General features: G+C 42.1%; 1 protein-coding gene across 12 annotated transcripts in view; it reads left to right on the forward strand.

Annotated features, from left to right (window-relative positions):
• SYNE1 (spectrin repeat containing nuclear envelope protein 1) overlaps positions 1 to 18689 on the forward strand; it is a 387376-nt gene that overhangs the window by 148486 nt on the left and 220201 nt on the right. For all 12 annotated transcript variants that reach the window (XM_036316912.1, XM_036316911.1, XM_036316914.1 and 9 more), the window contains 13 exons: positions 676 to 863; positions 1505 to 1628; positions 2526 to 2692; positions 4161 to 4314; positions 6028 to 6656; positions 8295 to 8474; positions 9221 to 9371; positions 9695 to 9853; positions 11067 to 11249; positions 14516 to 14617; positions 16360 to 16563; positions 17527 to 17734; positions 18562 to 18674. In XM_036316912.1, coding sequence (XP_036172805.1) covers positions 676 to 863; positions 1505 to 1628; positions 2526 to 2692; positions 4161 to 4314; positions 6028 to 6656; positions 8295 to 8474; positions 9221 to 9371; positions 9695 to 9853; positions 11067 to 11249; positions 14516 to 14617; positions 16360 to 16563; positions 17527 to 17734; positions 18562 to 18674 — 2562 coding nt within the window. The remainder of the gene's footprint in view (positions 1 to 675; positions 864 to 1504; positions 1629 to 2525; positions 2693 to 4160; positions 4315 to 6027; positions 6657 to 8294; positions 8475 to 9220; positions 9372 to 9694; positions 9854 to 11066; positions 11250 to 14515; positions 14618 to 16359; positions 16564 to 17526; positions 17735 to 18561; positions 18675 to 18689) is intronic.

The following is an 18689-nucleotide window of genomic DNA, read 5'->3' on the forward strand; positions in this document are numbered from 1 at the left end:
CATGCCTGCCTTATCGCCCCTAACCGCCTCTGCCTGCCTGCCTGATTGCCCCAACCACTCTGCCTGCCTGACTGTTGACACCTAATTGCTTGTCTGCTTGCCTGATCGCCCCTAACTACTCGCCTGCCTGCCTGATCACCCCTAACCTCCTCTGCCGTGGATTCATCCAGAAGGATGTCCGGAATGATGTCCAGAAGGTCGTTTGGTTGTCTGGTCTAATTAGCATATTACGCTTTTATTATAGATAACTATATGCATAAAAGATAACAGCTACGTCAGCTGTATTTTTCCAATATATTTGTATAGAAATTACTGCATGTTACATATAGCTCTTGAAAATTTAGAATAGAGTTTTTAAATAAATTTCACATAAAATGAATAATAATTTTCACAAATTATCTAACTTGTTAAGGAAAAGTAGACATTATTCAGATATACAGCAGCATAGTTTTATTGGGGCAGTAGTCTCTCCGTTTTCATTTTCATTCCTGCATCCATGAAATAACTCTCTCTCCTCACTCTCACTGTGTCACTGGAAATCATGGTCAGACAATTTTCAGTGCCATCGTTGTGTGTTATGACTGAGGGGACAGTTTTGGCGGGAATGGGTCTCAGAGGAAAATGGTGGCCTCGTTTCTGTCTGTTTTCATTGCCCTCCTCCTGTCCCCTCCCCAGGATCTCTGCCAGGCCCTGGAGTCCCTGAGCAGTGCCTTGGCCGCTCTCTCTGCTGGTGCCCAGAAGGTCGTGAGCAGAGGCTGCTCCGTCCAGGAGGCCGCGGCCCTGCAGCAGAGATACCAGGGGCTGCTGAGTCGGGCGAAGGAGAGACAGACGGCGCTGGAGAACCTGCTGGCCCACTGGCAGCGGTGAGAAACCTTCCTTCCCCAGTTGCCACCTGGGTTTCAATAGCCACTCTTTAAAAAAACAAGTTTATATTCATTTTAGAGAGGAAGGAAAAGAGAGGGAGAGAGAAATAGAAACATCAACGATGAGAAGAATCATCCATCAGCTGCCTCTTTCGTTCCCCTTACTGGGGATTGAGCCTGCCACTCAGGCATGTGCTCTGAAGGGGAATCATGGCAGCAACCTCTTGGTGCATGGGAAGACGCTCAACCACTGAGCCACACTTTCTGGGCAATAGCCATACTTAAATAGGAAATTCCGGGCCAACTGTTCTCTAAGTGATGGGCAATAATCATCCCAGATGTAAAACATGTCAAGTCACGTTTTTAACATGGGAGTGGACAGGATGTACCAGGTACATGTATCTTTCCATATTACACACATATGTCTATGTACATATGTGAACATATGTGTACATATGTGAACATATGAGTACATATGTGAACATGAGAGGAGTGGTATTTTTACCTTCACGTCTAGGAATAAGATAACCAGCATTGTATTATTTATATTGCTTAGTGTTGGACCCTCCAACTGCAGAAAGGCCTCGCTTTCTAATATGATAATTTTGGATGTATTTGCTTCCTATCTCTGCTCTCCTTAGCCTGGAGAAAGAGCTGTCGACCTTTCTGACCTGGCTGGAGCGCTGCGAAGCCATAGCCAGCTCCCCGGAAGTGGACGTCACTGCAGACAGGGTCAAAGTGGAGAGTGAACTTCAACTGACACAGGCAAGCTCCAGGAAGTGTGGGGGAAAGGACACGCTCTTTGTCGTGGCTGCATTGTAAAACAAGAGCAAACGCTGCGACCCCACGCAGAGGCCTGGAGGCGGCGGGAGGCCAGGGACTCCCTCCCCAAAGCCCTCCAGCCAACTTAACTTCTTGCTTTGGTTTTGTGATCCCACAAAGAACCATCCGCACCTGAAAGACAAAGTGTTGGTGAACCTGGCGATGGCCAGTTTGATGATGTTATTGTAGAGGGGAGGGTAAAGCATTTTGACACGCACCTACCGTGTGCCAGCTATGCCTCTCATCCCCGTTAACACCATGCTCTGTTGTTAGCTATCTATATGCGTGTTTACCTCTTATTAGGTGGGAACCACAACTTTATGCATCCCTCACAGACCTAAGAGATTTATTGCCTGATGAAATATAAAAGACAAGTGGATCGGCTGCGTGAAAGTAATGAAGAGCACTTAAGCTCCCCAATTTGGCCCAATAGTCTCTCTGAACAGAGGGAGCCCACATCCCTGCTGCCTGGAATCGCATCTCTCTTATTGCTAGGCATGCATTTTCCCTTTAGCAGTAGTTCTCCTTTGATTCTCTTCGCCCGCTCAGTTTCTTCATCCTGAAAGAAACCCTACAGCATCTAAATGTGCCTGACAATGTAACTCAGACCCTGGAAAACGAATCCAAGTTTCAGTAGCCTTTTAAATGTTGGTTTAGAGGTGAAATGGGTTCCTTTCTCAATTAAGGCATAAAACTTTCTATAGTCTAGTCCCCATAGCCTCCGTTTTGCATGAATGCAGAGCCTTTGGATAACAACCTCCAAAGGTCATTATGTGTCATGTGGCCCTTCCTTGTCAATCATGTTGGAAAGAGATCTATAACATGTTCTGTGTTCGGCAGGCACTGCAGAGTGAAGTTGCATCCCAGGCCTCCGTCTACAGCAACCTTGTGCAACGGAAGGAATCACTGTTCTCAGTGGCCTCCAAAGATGATGTGAAAATGATGAAACTACATTTGGAGCAGTTGGATGAGAGATGGAGAGTTTTGCCACAGATACTTAGCAAAAGGTTGGGGTTTTATAAGACATTCTAATAGTGTGCATTTTTTAAGATGGTGAGCCTATGAACTAAGAAAGCATAGTTTTGTTTACTTTTATTTAACCCAACTATTCACAGGATAATTATAGGAGGGTAGAAAACCACTGTACTTGCCATTTTAAAAATCAAAGCACTCAAATATTGGCATTTCTGATGCACCTCAATTCAAAATTTTAGTCTCATAATCATGGCAAATGACCAAACTAGTTGAACTATAGTAAAGAGAGTAGGTTTGCTCATGTTTGTACTACTTATTGCTTAAGCTATTTGTGTACAGGAGAAAATGGTAATTAAAATTTTCTTTCTCATGATATGTCTAAGCAAAGGCATCCACTCACCTATTATTAGTCAACCTGGTTCATTTATTACACAAGCAATGGTTGATCCCTGACCATATCCCACACCCCTTTCTAGGTCCTGGGGATATAGTAGTAAGCAAGGCAGGCAGAGTAATTAAACAAATGAGTGAATGATGCTGTTTCAGTTGGTAAGTAATGGGAAGACAGCAACACAGGGTAACATGGCGGGGACTGTAGGTCCAGCACAGCCCCCCAGGTACATGATGTCTAATGCAGATCTGAACACTGTGCAGGAAGCAGACTCATGGTGCTTTGGGGGCAGATCACAGGGGCAGAGGGCACAGAAAGGGCAAAGGCCCTAAGGCAGCAATGAGCTGGGATGTTGGGGAAGCGGTGTGCAGTGGCGGTGTGGGCGGCCCTGGATCAGATGAGGTCAGAGAAGTCGATGATGAGGGACCCCTCGTAGACCACAGTAAGGAGCCGTGGCGTTTCGCCTTCCTGTGTCCCCAGGGAAGTGCCCGCGTTTAGGCTTGGCAGAGGGTGTTCCGATGACATGGAAATCATTCCTGGCTGCTCTCTAGAGAGTGGATTATAGTGAGGCCACGGTGGTGGCAGGAAGGAGGCCAGCTTAGGAGGCTGTTGGAGGCCAGGCCAGAGATGAGGCGATGCAGACCAGGGTGTGAAGGTGGAGAGGAGAGCCCAGCATGCTATGATAGGTGCCCAGACACGCACGGAGCAGGTGTGGTGGTGAAGAAATGGAGGACCATCTGGGTGGGCAGCACCAGCAGTAACTGAGACGCAACAAATTGTAAGAGAAACAGGGTTGGCGAAGTAGAAAGCGTTAAGAGTTCTGGTTTGTCCCTGTTGGATCACATTAGTTTTGCCAGTGATTAAGCTGATTCCAAAAACATACCAACTCTTCCTTTCCACTGCGGGACATTTAACTTTTATTATTGATTGATTGATTGATTGATTGATTTTAACTTTATTGGGGTGACATTGATTAATAAGAGAATAGAGTTACTGTATGACCCAGCAATCCCTCTCCTGGATATAAACCTGAAAAGCTCGAAAACCTGTATTGGCCAAGATATACGCACCCCTAAGACCCTTTACCTCTCGCACCGCCCTCTGCCTAGACTTCACTTCCTGCAGTCTGTGGTCGCCGAGCACCAGCAGTTTGATGAATTGCTGCTTTCCTTCTCCATCTGGATTAAGCAGTTTCTCAGTGAATTACAAGCCACGTCTGAGATCAGCTTAATGGACCATCAGGCAGCTGTAACCCGGCACAAGGTAAAGTGCATTCCTCTAAGAGGGAAGAAGCATTTGTTCATCACAGAGAGCTCTTCCATTTGAAAGGAAAGCGAATTTATAAAACCCTTGCCAGCGATTTAACATTGTATTTCTTCATAAATGTTCTCACAATGTGTGATGCAGATAACTTAAGCAGATAAAGCCACTTCAGATAAAATACCTTTTTTTTTCACAATGGAGCGAATGACATCTAGGATAAAGTGATGAGAATGTTCATTTGTAAGCTTCTCAGTTTGTTTTGGTCCGATGCTAAAAACTAATACTGAATCCCAATGCTTTCACAATATGGTTTCTCTGAATTACTATTTAGCTTGAAAGTTATTTAAAATTTAGTTTTCTTATTTCTAAATTATACATAATATGTATCCTGATATTTTTTTTAAAAAATTAAAAATCAGATATTGGTCATCGAGTATTGGAATAGTTGGGGTAAGCTACATGATAAGCTTATAACAATATTTACTGATAATACATTTAATGTCTATTGCGTGCTCACTCTATGCTGGGCTTGCCAATTGGGTTTACCCAAAGGAAAAGTATGTTTTCCTTTCTTCATGACCGCAGGTGGTTTTACAATTTGGAGCAAGGTGCTCACCAAAGTTAGGCTCCCACCCTCTAAAGACAGGAGCTAGGGCGCCATCTTCCTCAATGAGTACATTTCAGGGATGACTCCCAGGTGTTTGAGAAAGTTAGTCTTCAGTAGTGAAACTGCCCAGGAGGTTTTGAAAAGATTTACCTCTCAAAGGGACAGAGAATGAATTTGTAAGTTTTCTAAAGTAAATGCTCAAAGAAGCCTCTAAAGTTTAGTAGTTCAGCTGAGGGAACTATTAGGGCCATTCTGGTCACGATTAAGACAGGTGATTATTTCCCTTTTGTGGAAACCATGCTGAGAGTGTTAGCAACCCTCTGATGGGTTTTAACCATGATATATTGTGAGCTGGTCAAGTTTTCTATACAACAGCCTTAGCCAGTTCATCTACATTTCCTTAGAGAGAAGACAGCTAAAACTTGTGCAGTTTCATCTGCTTTATTCACACCTCTGAAAAGAGGCTCATGTCTGCCTATCTCACGCTCCTTCACTATGTTAGAATTAGCTGGATTGTATGTATATATATATGAAGGAGTGTGTATATATATATATGTATATATAACATATCTTTTAAAACCTTACAAATTTTCAGTTTCTTTTAATTGTATACACTGTAACTATACCTTTTAACTGTATATACATAAATCTTTTAAAATCTTTCAAATTTATATATGTGGATATATACTTTTTGATAATTTATTGGGGTGACATTGGTTAATAGGAGCATATAGGTTAACGATTGCTATCCACAAAGGAATTCTTTTTCATGGACTACATTAGTTCCAAATCAGAGTTGTGATTTATATGAAATACATAGATGAGCAAAACAAGAGAAATCTTAAGAATCTTTCTAAAAGTTTCATTGTGGGTGACCTTTAAATACTATACCATGCATTGCATTTAAAATGTATCTTTTTAAATTTTTATTTATTAACTTGATTGGGTGACATTGGTCAACATGAACCTATAGGATTCCGGTGTGGGTTTCTGTGCTACAAGATTGTATATTGCACTGTGTATCTTGACATCACCAATTCTGTAACATGTCTGTGTCCAAAACCACAGTGTCCCTGAAGAACCAGTGACTCTCTCTTCCCTTCCAGGACCACGCAGCAGAAGTCGAAAGCAAAAGGGGGGAACTGCAAAGTCTGCAGGGGCACCTGGCGAAGCTGGGCGCTCTGGGTCGAGCCGAGGACCTTCACGTCCTGCAGGGCAAAGCAGAGGACTGCTTCCAGCTGTTTGAGGAGGCCGGCCAGGTGGTGGAGAGGCGGCAGCTGGCCCTGGCCCAGCTGGCTGGGTTCCTGCAGACCCACACCTCTCTGTCAGAGGCGCTCCACCAGCTGAGGCAGACGGTGGAAGCAACCGACAGTATGAATAAGAAGCAGACTGACTTATTAGAAAAGGACCTGCATGACGCGATTCAAGACGTGAAGATGTTAGAATCTACGGCCATCGGTCTGGACGGCATTCTTACCAAAGCCCAATACCATCTTAAATGTGGAAGCTCTGAGCAAAGGACTTCCTGCAGAACCTCAGCTGATCACCTCTGCTTGGAGTTAGAGAGGATCCAGAACCTTCTGGGAACCAAGCAGAGTGAGGCAGACGCCCTGGCAGCATTGAAGAAAGCATTCCACGACCAGAAAGAGGAGCTGCTAAAAAGCATCGAGGACATCGAAGAGAGGGCTGACAAAGAGCGTCTGAAAGAACCCACCCGCCAGGCGCTTCAACAGAGGTGGGAGGAGGCTGCCGAAGCCATGGCCTCAGCTACTTTTTATTTGTCCTAGGATTAACTCTTGTGCAAAACTTTTATAGTACCAGATTTAGCAGCGTCTCTTTTTATATTTTTAGGATAAAACTCATGACTAATTTGACATTAAGGTCCTAAAATTTATTTGGGTTCGTTGAGGATTTTCCTGAGGGCCTTGTGTAAGCCACTTATTTACAACAGAGTATGTAGATCATACTGTGTATTTTAACTGATAGAAGGGACTCCTGTTCTGTAACAAGAATGAAAGCAGAGGAGGAAGGCAGGGATGCAAGTAGACTTGTAGTTCAGGTGCTAAATCTGAAGGAATTCTTCCCTGGTGGCTGCTAGCTCTCAGAAAAGATGCAGCAAATTCGTTCCTTGAGATTGAATGACAGGGGATATGGACAGAAAAGGGTGTGAGATAGTCTTCTTATAGGAGGAAATGGAATTATACCTGTGGAGCTTGGTAAGATGATAAACTGCCATTTAAGATTTGTATTTATTCACTAAAAATGAAGCCAATCAGCTTGGCGGAATGGTTCTCCTAACCACTATTTTTTTAAAAAATATATTTTTATTTATTTCAGAGAGGAAGGGAGAGGGAGAGGAAGATAGAAACATCAATGATGAACATTTCTCATGATAACCTTCAATAACGCATGTAATTTAGGTTTTATATATATAAAACAATCTATATAATAAAAGCCTAAGTGACAATTACAATGGAACGACCAGAACGACTGGCACTATGATGCACACTGACCACCAGGGGGCAGACGCTCAATGTAGGAGCTGCCCCCTGGTGGTCAGTGCGCTCCCACAAGGGGAGTGCCACTCAGCCAGAAGCAGGGCTCATGGCTGGCGAGTGGCAAGTGCAGCAGTAGTGGCAGGAGCCTCTCCCACCTCAGTGGCAGTGCTAAGGAGCAGCAAGCAGGCAGGACTGTGAGAGGGATGTCCGACTGCCGGCTTAGGCCCGCTCCAGAGGGGGCCTAAGCCAGCAGGTGGACATCCCCCAAAGGGTCCCAGACTGTGAGAGGGCACAGGCTGGGCTGAACCCCGCACCCCCCATGCATGGATTTTATGCACCAGGCCTTTAATATATAAAACAATAAACTTACAAAAGGGAATAAGACTTGGGAAGGACAAGTCATATATATATATATATATATATATATATATATATATATATATATGAGAGAGAGAGAGAGAGACAGAGAGAGAGAATGGCTCGGTGAAACTATTTTTATTTTATGAAATAACTATGGTTCTTAAATATTATTTTACATGAATTAGACCTCATGGCACAAAATATTTTTATATCAATACCTTGCAATAAGAACTCACCTCCTTTGCCTACAAGGTCAGCCCTAGTTTTAAAAGTCTTATACCATCAAAGGATAATAGAAAGAGAATACAAACTTAGAAGTTTGAAGGTGAATAGTGAAACTGACTTTAAATGTTCTCTGCGGTGCACTAGAAAGTATGCAAAGTTAACTGTAACAGCATCTTGACAGCCATCCATTTGATGGCTCTGTTACTAGTTTTCTAGCTCTCAGAGTGTGTGCTTTACAGAGAGGAAATATTGGTTTGCTACCTTTAGTAAAACCACACTTTACTTCACAGGTTGAGAGTCTTCAATCAGTTAGAAGATGAGCTGAATTCTCATGAGCATGAGCTATGTTGGTTGAAAGACAAAGCTAAGCAAATTGCTCAGAAAGACGTAGCCTTTGCCCCTAAAGTTGATACAGAGATAAATCGCTTGGAGGTCACCTGGGATGATACCAAAAAGCTCATTCATGAAAAGTAAGTCAGAAACTTCTCAGTTTTTGCTTTTTAACTTCTCCCTATTTTGTGACATTGGGCCCTGCCTGGTGATTTGCATGGGTGTGATCAAGCATTGAATATCTTTTGCCATCTTTAGTATTCTGTGTCTTTTGGTAACGATAAGAATTCAGTCCTACAGAACTTGACGAAGGAGGCTGCTTTGAGATAACAATTACATGTGAAATTCAATGCTTACACGCAGTTGTCAAGTTACTAAGTGCGGCCATGAGAGTCTTAACTTCCTGATTTCCTTTTTATTCTGTTATAGTTGTTTATAACTGAGGTATGATTGGCATAAAGTAAAATTCACTCTTTTAAATATATTCAGATATGCTCAATTGATTTTTTTTTAAAAAAGGCAATCTGATGAAGAAAGAATAATAGTTTTTCAGTGAATAGTCCTGAAACAATTGGGTATCTCTATGCATTAAAAAAAAAATAATATATCTACATAAGTTTGAGTTATCCAGAACATATATTGCATCTTTGCTTATTATTGAAGTCACAGATTTTATTTGAATGGCTGTGTGCATTCTTCATTCATGAGGATATTTGGGACATTAGAGTTAAGTAAGATCGACCAGCACTCTTTTACCTTGGTAGGTATAGACCGGGTTTTCTCTTTCATCTATTAATATGTGTGTATACATCAGGTCCAACCATAGAGAACTCTGCCCTTTCCTGATACCTGACAATAAATGATGTCTTTTCTTTGATCATTGCAGCCAGGGCCAATGCTGTGGGCTTATTGACTTAATGAGAGATTATCAGAACTTGAAGTCAGCTGTATCTAAAGTTCTAGAACATGCCAGCAATGTGATTGCAACCAGAACTACTATAAAGGATGAGGAGGATCTTAAATGGGCCTTATCCAAGGTAGTAATTCAAAATGTATTTATTTTAGTAGAACACTTTATTAAACTTGTGTTTTTTTTTTAACTCACAATGTATTCGCTATACAAATCTTGTCAGTACAGTTAGATGTAGATAATTCATGCTAACAAGCTCAACTTTTTTTTTAAGAGTTCTGATATCCTAGGATTCTAGCAATTCAAGAAAATTAGTATATATTTGTACAGTTTACTAACATCCCTGGTTTCTGCATCAGGTCATCCAATAATTAAATTTCTTGGAGACAAATGGTTTTAAGCTCTTAGCATTGATGATTTTATTAATTAAGGAAACATTTCTGTTCACAGCATGAAACTGCCAGAAACGAAATGTGTAAGGAGCAGAAAGAATTGGATGACTTCACCAGTAAAGGAAAGCAGTTGTTATCTGAGCTGAAAAAAATTCACAGTAGTGACTTCATCTTGGTGAAAACAGACATGGAGAGCACTATGGACAGATGGCTGGATGTAAGCTCATCACCTTGGGTTCCATGAATAGTTTAAATAGTCACATTTCTGAACCTCATTTTGGGGCAAAGGATTATTGAGAGATGTAAATTCCATTTTTAACTTTTAATGCTAAATGCAAATATAATATTCTAAAGGAAAGTAGTGTTCGCATAAATTTTAGAAATAGTAAAAAAACTATGTGCTTTATTTTGTTAAAACTTATTGGCAAATTTTCTAGAATTTCACTTGACAGCTTCAAACGTAACAAATTTATAATCTGCCTTCTCAAGACTCTGGAATTATGAATAAAAATAAAAGAATAATGTATAAACAGCCTACAGACTATTAACCAACATGTGTAATAATTTAAAGTAAGAAGACGCTTTATTTAGCATTGAAAAGCATTGGCCTTGTAGTTTATATCCTTGGGTTTTAATTCCTGCTCTGTCACTTACTGGCTATGTGACCATAGGACAGGTCACTTGATCCTTCTGGAACTCTATCTCTCAATTCATGCATATTTTACACTGTTTTCCAGCTCCAAAAATCCAGTGATTCTGTTGACCTCTATTATCAATATCTAGGCTCAGAACTTAAACCTATAGTGGGTTCCCTTACTTAAGCAAAGTCACTTAAGTTAGGCATCGATATTTAAATACTATAATCAAATAATCTGGGGACTTCAGAAGACCTTATATTCTTCCACTTTTAAAATGATATTCTTATTGTGGAAATAATATTAAGTAATAATACTATAAGCATGTAAAATTGGTTAATCTTCTATATATTTACTTATTCTATAAATATGTCCAAGCCTAATTATGCCCATTTTTCTGTATCATCATTACAAATAAAAGGGCTTATTGTATTACTTTAAAAATAAATATAATACTGCCCTATATGGACCCCTATCTTACAGAATTCAACCTTAGAGTGAGTTATATTTCAGTAGAACTGTTGTGATTACTTTTCCAATTTACAAATAAAAGTCAAATGTTTTAGAAATTCAACCAACTCTCCCAGTGACAGAAACAACTTATATAATAGCATTTACATAAATTAAGTTCCGTGCACTAGTCAGTTTACAATAATTTTTGTAAAACTTGGCTTTCTGATCAGATTGCAATTTTCTGATTAAGGAAGGATTGACATTTTTAGTACTTTGGTGGGGCAAAGAGCATTTTTTAAAGCCTCAGACTGTTAATGATTTGACTTTGATTTTCTCTTCCAGGTGTCAGAGAGAATCGAGGAAAACATGGATCGGCTGAGGGTAAGCCTGTCCCTTTGGGCTGATATTCTCTCGAGTAAGGACGAGATCGAAGGCTGGTCGAACAGTTCTGTCCCTCAGCTGGCCGAGAGCATCAGCAACCTGAACAACAGCCTCAGAACAGAGGAGTTCCTGAAGGAGTTTGAGGTAAGTGAGCTACCCTTTCATATGGGAGCTGGTGATGTAGCATTGGCCAGAATACGAAAATATTGGTGTCCTTTTTTAAAAGTCCATTCTTTTTTAAAAATATATGTTTATTGATTTCAGAGAGGAAGGGAGAGGGAGAGAGAGATAGAAATATCAATGATTAGAGAGGATCACTGATCAGCCACCTCCCACACGCCCCGACCAGGGATCAAGCCCACAACCCAGACACCTGCTCCGACCAGAATCTAACCATGACCTCCTGATTCACAGGTTGATGCTCAACCAACCACTGAGCTACACTGCTCTTTGAGACACACAGGAGTATAATAAACAATCTTAACTATCTTTTGCTACTTATTTGAAAGTAAACCTACAATTTTTCCATTCATCTGGGAATATGGCATCTTCTTACTGAAAAACCAAATTGAAAGTGATTGTCATTCAGTAATATTTAGTATCTATTTTTTTCTCCATTCAAATGAAATGTTCATTGAGGTCCTAACCGGCTCAGTGGATAGAGCGTCGGCCTGTGGACTCAAGGGTCCCAGGTTCGATTCCAGTCAAGGGCATGTACCTTGGTTTCGGGCACATCCCCAGGAGGGGGTGTGCAGGAGGCAGCTGATCGATGTTTCTCTCTTATCAATGTTTCAAACTCTCTAACCCTCTCCCTTCCTCTCTGTAAAAAATCAATAAAATATATTTTAAAAAAAATGTTTACTGAGTAGTTACCCTGAGCACTTACACTAGGAGCTTGTTTCCTCCACTTCCTTTCCAGAAACGTAAGGAAATGGAGATGGGAGTGTCACAGGCTTCCAAGGAAAGTGGCCTTTTTAAAGTTCCAGTCACTAATTTATTTTAACCTCCTTTTATCCCCATTTTTCACGTTCACTTATTCATCCACTCATCACATTCTTAATGAGCACCTAAAATATGTCAGGCAGTTTTCAGACTGGAAATATAATAGTGAAACACACAAAGTCTTTACCCTCGTGGTATTTACATTATTTACATTACGATATATATGATATGCAAAATGACAATCAGTAATAGGGCTATGGTGAAAACTGAAGCAAGGGAAGGGAAATAGAGTGACAAGAGATGACTTGTTTCACAAAGCACACAAGTAACTGTACTCTTGGTGAGGGAGGGACTGTTGACCATTGTATGCTTGGGTGCCCAGCACTGTGCCTGGTATAGATGTGGAATATGACAGATATGTGAATAAATTACTATAGTCTGGCAAAATATATAGTTAAATCTTCTGTATTACCGACCTAAGTTATTCAGCTGGGTTTGACCCAAAGAACATTCAAGAGATTATTCCTATTCCTAAGGGCAAACAGAAGTAGAGGAGAGTATTCAGACTAAAAGTATAGTCAGTGAAGGGCACCACAGTCCCTTTAGTTATCTTTGATGTTAAATGACCATTACAGCTCAAACTGTATATGTCATGTGTTGGAAGAGGGCATGTACCTGCTTGCAAAAGTCAATTATTATATTTTCAAAAATCTTGTGAGCCCGTGTTAATCACAACCATTATTAAAAATTTAATTGTGCCCGGCCAGCATGGCTCAGTGGTTGAGCATCAACCTATGAACCAGGAGGTCACAGTTCCATTCCCAGTCAGGGCACATGACTCATTGCGGGCTCGGCCCCCAGTAGGGGGTGTGCAGAGGCAGCCGATCAATGATTCTCTCTCATCATTAATGTGTCTATCTCTCCCTCTTCCTTCCTCTCTAAAATTAATAAAAATATATTTTTAAAAATTTCCATGTAAGTAAATTACAATTAAATTAAATCTATTTTAAAATGAAGGTAATGAACACTCAAAAGTTAAACCTTCCTGGCTATTATTCCCCTATGACTGCTGCATGGGACCTCAAGCTGACATTCGCTCTGTCTTTCTGGTGGAAATACTGCAGAATGGTGCACTGCTGTGGAGCTCCTCCAGCACCATGTGCGTGACTCACGTTGTAACTCTAAATCAGGGGTCCTCAAACTTTTTAAACAGGGGGCCAGTTCACTGCCCCTCAGACTGTTGGAGGTCCAGACTATAGTTTAAAAAAAAAACTATGAACAAATTCCTATGCACACAGTGGCGGCAAAAACACCCGGTGGGCCGGATAAATGTTTTCGGCGGGCCCCATGTGGCCCGCGGGCCGTAGTTTGAGGACCCCTGCTCTAAATGGTGGTGAGTCTACAAATCAGGGCCTTTTCTTGGAGAGCCAGTTGTTAAACCCGCATAGTCTACTCCCACCTCTGACCTCTGGGGTTCAGGGAGCCAGTGGGCATCAGCCCTATGTTCATAGGTCCAGTGCAGTCACTCACAGAGATGGCTTTTCTGTGGCTGCTGTGGCACACCAGCTCATAAACTCAGAGAGCGGGACTCAGCCCGTGCCTGAGAATGCCATGCTGCTGCGGAGCAGGAAATGAGGTGGGCGTGTGGGTGCGATGCCTTCATTGTCCGGCCGGTTTCTGGAAAAGGCCAGTGGGCCTGGCAGATAGTTCAGCACATCTTACTGGGCAAGTAAATTACCTTCCGGATTGAAGGCACCGGGAGGTTTGTTAGTGTCCATAAAGCACCAAAGCACTATATTTAACTATCCCTTTGTGGGCCCCAATGACTAATGATGTTTATAAATGTCTAATTGGTTCAGTAACAGTTCTTTGGTTATGTATCCTTTCTTCCTTTTTATGTTAGTGTTGGTGCAAAAAAAACAAAAAACAAACAAAACAATAAGGCACGATATTAGACATCAATCTTCTAATTAACCTGATTTCTGTTTTCACATCGTTTAAATGTTTATTTGAAAGGTTTCTTGTGTGTTACAGATAGCCAGCTGTTATTAGGTGCTTCCAATGTGTACTGGCTTGGCAGTGCTTCCTCAAGAGTTTAATGTTGCCATGGTAACCAGTGATATCAATGCTAATGAATAAATGACAGTTAGTTGTTAAAAATCCCCACTGACTCAAGACTTTTGGTTAGTGGTTAATTTTTTCCAGGAGCATTTTTCTTCCCCTATAAAAGAGAGTGGGAAGAAAGAAAGTTCCGCACACTCCCTCACATCCCAAGTGGAAGTAAATGGTGACACTTTTCCATATTCCTAACTAATGACAATGATCAAAAAATGAAAAAGAATTTTTTTTTTACCCTAGCTTAATGTTGGGGCATTTTGACAGTTAACTCTTGAAATTATTAAATGCCAGATATAACATGTGAATGTTTGGATTAGTCATGCTTTTCCCCTTTGTCTTATACTTGACAGTCTGAAGTTAGAAACAATGCATTGAAACTGGAAGACCTTCATGCTAAAGTGAATGACCTAAAAGAATTAACGAAAAATCCGGACACTCCATCAGACCTTCAGGTAAGCACTCAGTCAGTTCTGTAATAGCTGCTACCTGCTAGGCTCTCCATCTCAAAGAGTATTTCTGTTCTCTAAGTATTTGTATATTAAAGTATGGGGCGCAGCTACAGTGTTTTGGCCAGGTTCAAGCCTCGGACTAATGAAAGGACAGGGTCCTCTCACTGCCACATGCAAGTCCCAGCTGGAGGGCAGGGCCCTCCCAGCACAATCGTAGCCAACGGCTGTGGTTGTAAGCTTGAACCTATGGTCCGAACACGTGGCCCGCCTTGTGATAGAGTTCGGGTGCAGGTAGTTGAGTGAGGTTGAAACTCACGAGAATGCTGTAAGCAACTTGATCACGCCCCTACTTTGCCTCGTGGCATCTGCTATAAAACAAAGACACGGCTTGTGGGCGCTGGCGCTGTCTCCTCATCAGGGAGCAGCGTCCCACCGGGACCCAGCTTTCTTTCTCTTTTCTGTCTTTTCTCAATCCTTTCACCCCCCCAACTCAGGGTCACCGAACCAGGCTGAGCTGGCCTGGCACATAAGGCGCCCTGGGGCTGAGTGTGCCATGGCCGTGCCGGCTCCCCACATTAAAGTGCGTATGTTTTGATTGTTTTGAGTGGCCTGAACTCTATGTCATCTGGGGTGAATGCCCGAGTGTGACCTCCGGCCAGAGGTGAATCATAAGAGAAAAGGAAAGGAGAGCGTTCCTGTGTGACAGCTCGGGTCATCGAAGAAAGCTCTCTGGGGGAATGGCAGGCCCCGGAGGCAAGAAGTTACGAGATGCCCACAGGCTGCGGACCGAGAAAGTGAAAAGCCAGAGAAAGGTGCATTGCTTGCATCTAGGGCCCTTCACTGGGCGGCCACAGAAGCCAGGGGAGTCTCAGAAAAACCCACAGGTCAAGGCCTGTGAGAGGAGAGAATGGGAAAGTCACCAGGCTTAGAAAGCGTGGATGCCAGTCCCCGCCTCCCCCCACCTCCTGCTTGCCCCAGCCTGTGAGGTGGGGACTAGAAGTAAAGTGAAAAGAGACAAAAAGAGGCACTTGCCCCTTTCTCCACTATGGGCTTCCTGTTTGCAGCAGATCTGAGCCGGGGCAAGAAAAAGCCCTTAACTTTAAGTTCGACTTGAGTTCAAAGTCTTGATTATTAAATGGTCCTGAATGTTTTTGTTGTAGAATTGAAACTGTTTGCGGTTTATCTTAAGTCCCTTTTTTATCTGTGGTCCAGAGAAAGCAAGGCCCTCCTGAAATAAACCACCCGGGAGCAGAGAACCAGCCTCCCTGAATCCTGAATCCTTAGAGTGGGAGACAGAAAGGAAAGCGCTTTAGGATCAGATCCTATGATGGGGGGAGGGGGCGCTTGTCCAAAGTAGTGGTCACACCAGGGCAAAATGTGTGTGTTTCCCAGGGAGAATGAGGAGCAGGTTTTGGTCACCTGCTTGGTACCCGGCGTGAGTCCGGCTGTTGTTGAGATGTGATTCTGTGTATCCCCTGGAACCTCAGCCAAACTGCCACTTTCGTGTCTCATGTTAACTGTAAGCCTTACTCTTTCCATTTGCCGATCACTTCATCACTTAAAATGTTTGGCAACGTGTGCACACTGATTTTCCGTCTTAGAAAAATTGGATGAACACCCATGGTTACGCTTATGTGCTTTGGTTTGGTTTTTATGATTAAGCTACACATCCACGGAATTCCCAGTAAAGGAGTGTCTGGTTTTCACAGATTTTGATGAAATCCTGCTTTATGTTTTATGTTTAGTTTATAGAAGCGGACCTAAGGCAGAAACTGGAGCACGCCAAAGAAATAACCGAAGACGCCAAAGGGACCTTGAAAGATTTCAGGGCTCAGAGCACACAAGTGGAAAAATTTGTTAACGACATAACAACCTGGCTGGCGAAACTAGAAGAGTCCCTGGTGAACTGCGCCCAAACTGAGACTTGTGAAGGGCTGAAGAAAGTAAAGGTAGGTAACCAGCTCTCATTAACTGGTTATACTTCAGTGGGAATATTAGTTCTCCTGCTTTGTGGTGGCTAGACTCGAGCCTTAACCTCTGCTCTCAATCACCCCTATTAACACAAGACTTAGCAAAGTAAGTAATGGGTAAAGAACTGAAAGCAAGATGACTAATCTGAAACAGAAAGCATGCATTGCTGTAGGGCCTGCTCACAGGCTGCTATTTTATTATTATTATTATTATTATTATTATTATTATTATTAAGGGGGTGACATCTATAGAAGTGTTTGAATGTCCAGGAATTTTCAAACTTGAATGCCAAATAGTTTTTCCTCACTTATTTTTATTGGTCAGTATGACTGCTTTTATCTAGAGAGAGAGATATTTTTTCATTGCGAAAACATCTCACTTTTATGTGAGTATGTTTATTTTCATAGATGACATTTCTGATCAACTCTCTATCAAGCTTATGAGTTGAGTTGAGTTTTCAACAAAAAATGATATGTTCCTTTTCAGCATATTATTGTTTTGATGTTCTTGAGACGAAGGAAGTATATTTTTAAATTAAGTACTTGTGCCTTTTTTGTGGCCTGTGACCCGTGTGGCCCACTGACGAATGTGAACTTAGGAGGGTGCTTGCATTTGTAGTTTCTAATCAACTGATTAAACCCAAGCTCATGGCTGGAATCCACAAGGATCAATTCAATTTGCTTAAAATGCTAGACTCTCACTCAAATCCTAGCGACCTCTCAACAGTTGTTTGCAGTTGTTCCCAAGGAGAACTGGGCAACATTCTCAAAGAATCAACACAGAGAGATCACAAATATTCAAAAAACAATCCCACAAAGATGTATACGTTCCTGAGTGGATTTTGATAGCATCCGTTTCCAGAGGAAGTGCCATCATGGAATAGGTGGAATATTTCTCTTGTAGCTGATAAACATCCTCCATGGCACACTTTTATTCTCTAGGAAATGCAGAAAGAACTTCAAAGCCAGCAAAGCAACATCAGCTCCACCCAAGAAAACCTCAATAGTTTGTGCCGCAAGTACCATTCGGCGGAGCTGGAGCGCCTGGGCGGGGCAATGACGGGCCTGACCAAGAAACACGAAGCTGCCAGCCAGCTGTGCTCCAGGACACAGGCCAGCCTTCAGGATTCTCTGGAGAAACACTTCCATGGTGAGCTCCCACAGGCCTTTGCATGAATAGTCTGTTTACAAGAAGGAATCCGGACCAAATGCTGTGTAGAAACTGCCAGCAAACATTTGCAAAACTTTCCGGAAGAATATCAAGTTAGATTCACTTGGGCATTGAGATTTGGGCAGTGGAAGTGTCATGCGTGTGCCCTCACCATAAGCAACATTCTCCCTTTCTCCTCAGGGAGGTAGGAGTCTGCCGTTTTGATGATTCGGAATTGCATCTAGATTTTCCACATACAGCTCATGTGTGTGGAAATTACTTCCACTGCTATGAGGAAGTGATAGTCAACCTGGGTATTAGGAGAGAGCATGAAACAGCAGCAGCATGTAATTCAGGAAAGTGCCCGTCCTATGGATGTGCCGGACTCAGTTTCCCACACGGCTGCCTGTGCTCTGATGTGGACACATAATGACAATGCTCAAGTCAGCTTGACGGAAAGAGGAGAAGGTTTCTCCTTGTGCCACAAAAATGGCTTTAGCACCCCTAAAGTATTTCTCCCCTTGCGCTCTTCCAGAGTCAGGCAACTAATTATTTCTTTACCAAAATAAAGAGACATAAGGGGAAATCAGACATTGAAGGAAAGTGAATCTCTTTACAGTCTTTTCTCTGAGATAATTTCTTGATTCTACTGTGAACAGTCATGGCTGTAGATCATGCTGTGTCGTATATGTCATATTCTAGATTATTATGATCTTCCTTCTGGAATGTTTTGTAAGGCACAATGCAATGGGCTGAAGGCCAGAATTAATTCATGGTAGCTCATTCAATGTATTGGATGCATTTCTCATTCATGTTCTTTTCCAAAGAGTCCATGAAGGAATTCCAAGAATGGTTTTCTGGAATAAAAGCAGCAGCAAAAAAATCATCAGACAGAACTGGTGACAGCAAAGTTCTAGAGGCGAAGCTTCGCGACCTTCAGGTACGAACACTGGTG

The sequence above is a fragment of the Myotis myotis genome, unplaced genomic scaffold (assembly GCF_014108235.1).
Source record: "Myotis myotis isolate mMyoMyo1 unplaced genomic scaffold, mMyoMyo1.p scaffold_m19_p_7, whole genome shotgun sequence".
NCBI lineage: Eukaryota > Metazoa > Chordata > Mammalia > Chiroptera > Vespertilionidae > Myotis > Myotis myotis.